This window comes from Microtus ochrogaster, linkage group LG1 (assembly GCF_000317375.1).
Source record: "Microtus ochrogaster isolate Prairie Vole_2 linkage group LG1, MicOch1.0, whole genome shotgun sequence".
NCBI classification, from domain to species: domain Eukaryota; kingdom Metazoa; phylum Chordata; class Mammalia; order Rodentia; family Cricetidae; genus Microtus; species Microtus ochrogaster.
Genome location: NC_022027.1, coordinates 22,614,921 through 22,620,664, shown reverse-complemented (window position 1 = coordinate 22,620,664; position 5,744 = coordinate 22,614,921). Strand labels below are relative to the sequence as shown.

Genomic DNA, 5,744 nt, shown 5'->3' with positions numbered 1-5,744 from the left:
TACACTACAGTTTAGTCAACTCTACCTTCAGTCAGCTTTATCTCTCTTTTTAAATAATTGTATTAATTCTTTGAAAATTTCATAGATTGTTTAGATCATATTCACCCGCCTCCCCCATCTTGTCCAAAACCCACTCCCCACCCCAGGTGAACCAAAATTTATGTCTTTCATTTTTTTAAAGTACATCAATCGTATACACTCTTAGGTGTGTGGCCAGTGTTCCCTGCTACACATGTCACAGGTCTGAAATAAAGTGGAGCCCAAGAATCTTCAACCTGAAGCTTCGCACCTTGGTTGCACAAAAGAAGTACTAACAGTGCTTCATGACAAAAGGAAGGTCCTTCTCACCAGACCTGCCATGACAGAAATCACTGGAGACAAGACTGTTTAAGAAGCCAATTGGAGGGGGCTGGAGAGATGGCTCAGTGGTTAAGAGCACTGGCTCCTCTTTCAGAGGTCCTAAGTTCAATGAGTAAAGGTATCCACTGCCAAACCTAACAACCTGAGTTCAAGTCCCAGGACACATAGTAGAGACACCTACATACTGTTCTCTGAACTGTACACATACACCATCACACACACATATACACACACACACCATCATACACACTGCATCACACACACACACATACACACACACACACACACAAATTTTTTTGATTTAATTTTAGAAATCCTTGGGTACCATATTTTGTGGAAGCACATTGAAAATGAGTTAAGACATGCATGCACACTTGAGCCAGTGGTAGTGGAGCACACTTTTAATCCCAGAACTTGGGAGACAAAAGTAGGCAGATCTCCAAATTCGAGGCCAGCCTGGTCTATAGAGGGAGTTCCAGGACAGAGTGTTTACACAGAGAAACCTGTCTTAAAAGACAAAACGAAACAAAAAGGCACACTCCATGTTTCAACCTCAAGACAAAGTGAAAGCCAGAATATGTACTTTACCTTGCACGCACTTGCCACAAGACACCTCCTCCTGTCTCTGTCGCTCCTGCACACAAAGGCAGCGCAAAGATTGGCAAAGGGCGGGGCACTGGGATATAAAGCTACAAAGTTATAGCAGCTTTCTCTAGAAATCAGTTCTTCTCATGCACTATAAGTCGTTATTAAAATTAAGTAAAACAATAAAATTATATAAGTGAAATTACTAGGAATAGCTACATATATATATTTCCGTACTTACAAAACTCTGATTTTTAAGATTTATTTTCACTATTTTTTAAAATTTTGTGCATGTATTTAAGTCTGCATATGTGTAAAACAAACACAGGGAGCTGGCTTTTCATACAAAGAAGCTACTAACCATTACAGAGTCTCTCCATTTCTCATGAATCACTTTAGCCAGATTCAGATCTATATGAACCACACAATCCTCAACTGTTAGAGAGCCTTGTGAAGGGAAGAAAAAGAGAAAAAGACCATCGTTACTCATCATACATTTGCAGACAACACACTCGACTATCATATGCATAAACCAAATATTGTCATCATCACGAACACATTCCTATTTACATGAAATGTTCTTATGTTCTGACATTGTTTTCATACGTAGCTGGTGCACACACAAAGCTTCGTGACAAATCTACTTAGGTTGCTCTCAGCTCCATACATTCCTTTAGCTAAGATTTCCGTAATTGTGTTCTAGGAAATTACTTCCTGCCTTAAATCTATCTGAAATAACACCAAAAGACACAAAGTTCACTTTTGCAAATAAACTTCTAACATATTAATGGATATACTGATATAAAATTTTACATAAATATTCTCTACTTCAAATTGTTTTGAATCCTTTAAAAACATGTTATGCCAAATATAAGGCACTAAGTAAAAATATGTGATATAACCTGCTGACAGAGTCAGCCAATGAGATAACCTTACACACGCTGTCTATTCACACACATGCTGGCACGTGCTCATGCACACGTGCGCACACACACAGATAATTTACTTTTTCCTTACCTGAATCAATACCAACTGGGCCAAATAACTCATTAAGTTGGAAAGCCAACTCAGGGGGTAATGCCAACTCCAGACAGTCTATGGTCAGAGATTTGGCCATCACTGGTGTGGGATTCAATACCTCGGTTCGATCCTCTCGACTAACTCCAGCTGACAAACTAGTTCCTGGCATTAGAATTTTCTCCATTTCCTGTTTATCTTCATTGATAAATTCTTCCATGTTTCCAAATTTCACATAATCCTTAGGAAGATTGTCATTTTTCTTTACTTCCAGCGAGCTAGTAAGATAAACTTCATTTAAGTCAGGATTTGAAGTGCTTGTTGCAGAGTTGATAATATCAGATAAATTTAAAAAAGAATGAATACTGCCGCCAGTCTCTGTGGCTACTAGATTCTTCTCCATTTCACTAACATCTTTGAGGACATTAGGTTTTGGAGTAAGCGAAAGAGGCAGCTTAAAGCTGTGTACACCCGACACGTCAGCCTGAGTGCTAGGAACTACTGCAGTATTACTTTTTATGTTTACAGCAGCATTAGGAAATAGTCTGGTAATGAGCTCAGGATTTTCAGGATTTACAGCTCTTATCTCTTCCTGCTTCGAGTTTCCCTTCTCTGCATCACCAGCAGACTGTGCGTTAGTGTTCCTGATACCAGCCCCAGGGTTAAATTCTGACACGGAACACTTAGGATCTTCTGAGGTTCCTCTATGGCCAATAATTTCCTTCAAATCCAGCCCCATAGAGAATGGCCCCACTTGTGACTCGTCATATGATCTGGGGGGATTCTCAACCTCAGTGTCCTCACATAGTTTAGTCTCTGAGTCCAACAAAAGGCTCGTGGCCCAAATAATATCTTTATTACATCTCTCATATAAATCTTTCAGGGCTTCTAAGGAAAATGACCCAAATAGCTTACAAAGGATGTTAAGATTCTCAGACTCGTCGGCACTGGTGAGCTCACTTTCTTCCACATATGTGCTTTTGTCATGCATTACTCTGTATGGAATTGCTTCATGAACATTTAATTTCCTATTAGTAGTAAAATCTTTTGGCTTAAACCCATCTAGTTTTCCTGTTAGCACTCTGACAGAATCTGAAACACTGATTTTATTCTTTTCTAGTTTCCACAAAAGAGCAAAATCTTGGGGCTCAGTCTGGGCATATGTGCTCGTATCTACTCCAGAGACAATCCCAGACACCCCCACTGCTAGAGACCGAGGAGGTCCCACGACTCCAGGAAGCGCAGCTGCACTACTGGAGAAGGGAAGGGGCAGTGTATGCTGGCTAGGAATCGTTTTGCTCAGGGAAGTTTGATCCTCGTGAGTTGCTTTACTAGGCAGCATTTCAGAACTTCGAAGGGTGGAACCCAGTGATTTGAGTTCTTCAGGGCTTGTGCCCCAGTAGGCCTCATGTGTGGGGTACAAGGGTATTTCACCCACACTGTCACTAGCTCCAAATTCTAAGCTGGTTTCACTTAAGCCAGCTTTTGGTATCCTCGACCTGTGCTCTCTCTGAGCTAATGAAGCAGGTGAGGGCCAGTCGCCCACAGTGCTGAAGGAGGGTTGCTCGGTACTTTTGTAAGGATCATACTGACAGCTACTGGGCACTTCTGGAAGATCGTCCTTTCCATGTGGAGAGCCTCGCTGTGGGACATGATCCGTATTCACAGACACCCTAGTATCAAATACTATCTGCGACTGAGGGCGATGACACTTCTTGTCATTTTGTACAGATAAACCTTTTTCAGTTTTCCGGTTCCTTTTGGTCCTCTGGCTGATTGTCTTATCAACTGGCCAGTCACCCACAAAATTTGATGGTTCAGGTTTTGGGAACTTTTCCAAAGATGATTTGCTTTTTTGTTTTCCAGTGGTCTTTTTCTTTCCTGTTGTTCTTTCTTCCAGTATTTCAGGAGGTGGGGGATTTTCACTTTGGAGGGTCCCAGCACTTGCAAGCTCACCAGCTCCTTGACTGTCCTCAGCACAGTAATTACTTGGAGATGCTCCCTCTGCAGGACTCCAACCATCGACTTCAGCACGCTCTTTTGATGTCATCGGCTCTTGCTCTTTCTCACTCTTGTCTGTGGCTTGAACTTTGCTTTCAGAGTGAGAAAAACAGGTGTTTGGGGCTTCCCGCAAGAAGGGGCTGCTGTGAACACCATGACCCAAGGTGCTCATCTCCTTTCTTCCTCTGTTTAAACTGGCACGAGGGAGGGGGGAAGTGCCCTCGGGGAACACTGCTTCTTTGGCCACTTCAGGTGTCTTCTCCTCAGGTAACTCTAAGTGCTTCACAGATGTGGATAAAACATTCTCTTCTTTTTCAGAGGTAATAGCTTCATTGTCTCCTGGGCTACAAGACATTTTTTTGAAGAGTGGTAAGAAAGTCTCTTCACAGTACCATTAATACTGTGATTTAAATTAAAGAAGCATGCAACCAGACAGCATTTACCATTTATTCTAAATACTAAAAAATAAATTGTACAAAAATTACCAAAGCTGGGATGGGGATATAAGTCAGTAGTATAGCTCAGAGGCAGGGCACTTTCTCGGACTAGTAGAAGTGTTTTAAGAGCTAATCTTAGGCTTTCCCTAAAATATCATAAACACATCCTTTACTCTGAATCCTATGCCTGGCACTCGGTGCAGCATCCAGAGAGCAGACTGAGTTGGACAGTAGCCTGTGGCTGTCAGTCACAGAGCTATGTGCTGACTATTACTATGAAGGTCTCACTGTGCTCACATGAGAGGACATCACCGTGCTGGCTCGTCCACACCCACAGCTCAGCATATGTTACAGTCCATAGACTTACCTCCATGTCCATCTGCCAGAAGAAGCTTCACTTATAGAATTGTTTCTCAATCTGTGGGTCATGAGCCCTTTGAGGGTCAAACAACCCTTTCAGAGAGGTCACCGAAGACCATCAGAAAACACAGATATTTACATTGCAATCCATAACACTAGGAAAATTATAGTTATAAAGTAGCAATGAAAATAACTTTATGGTGTGGTAGTCACCACAACATGAGGAACTATATTAAAGAGTTCCAGCATTATGAAGATTAGGAACCACTGCTCTACAGGACCACAAAACCAACACTGTCAGATATAGTCCATGAATGAAGCTATGTGAGATTTCTACAAGACAAGCGTCCGGTATTCTCTGCTCCTCCATCACATGGGCTGATCCTGGAATGTGCTTCATGCCCGCCTAGGTGTAGTAAATAGGAGTGGTTTACTTCAGATTCCCCATCCGTTACTAATTACTCAGATGACATCTCTGAACACGGGTTGTCCTCCTGACTGCGTTCAACGTAACTCATGTGACCTTGCCCTTGTGCCTATCTATATCCAACTTGAACTAAAGTGAACTTTGCTCACAGAACCTTGCTAAACCCTCAGAATGTCCTCAGAATATAAACTGTCTAATGTCCTGAAAAAAGCTGGTTACTGCATGAGACTTTAGTCTACCTATTTTTAGGCTCTTCCTTCCCAGGTCCACGCTACCAACAAGAGCAATAATACAACATAATTTGTGTGATTAAAAAAAAAGAAGCAGCCAGATGTGGTGGCATTCATACTCAACACTCTGCTTTAAGTCTGTCTGGAAAGAAAAACAAAATTGAAAACAAAGAAAGAGTCAGGCAGTGATGGCGCACACCTTTAATCCCAGCATTTTTGGGAGGCAGAGGCAGGATCTCAGCAGTTCGAGACCAGCCTGGTCTACAAAGCAAGTTCTAGGACAGCCAGGACTGTTACACAAAGAAACTCTGGAAAAACGAAAAAAAG

General features: G+C 41.9%; 1 protein-coding gene across 6 annotated transcripts in view; it reads right to left on the bottom strand.

The window, feature by feature from the left end:
• N4bp2 (NEDD4 binding protein 2) overlaps positions 1 to 5,744 on the bottom strand; it is a 70,326-nt gene that overhangs the window by 23,515 nt on the left and 41,067 nt on the right. For all 6 annotated transcript variants that reach the window (XM_026784958.1, XM_026784957.1, XM_026784956.1 and 3 more), the window contains 3 exons: positions 1,963 to 4,307; positions 1,307 to 1,392; positions 949 to 994 (listed from right to left, as the gene is read on the bottom strand). In XM_026784958.1, coding sequence (XP_026640759.1) covers positions 949 to 994; positions 1,307 to 1,392; positions 1,963 to 4,307 — 2,477 coding nt within the window. The remainder of the gene's footprint in view (positions 1 to 948; positions 995 to 1,306; positions 1,393 to 1,962; positions 4,308 to 5,744) is intronic.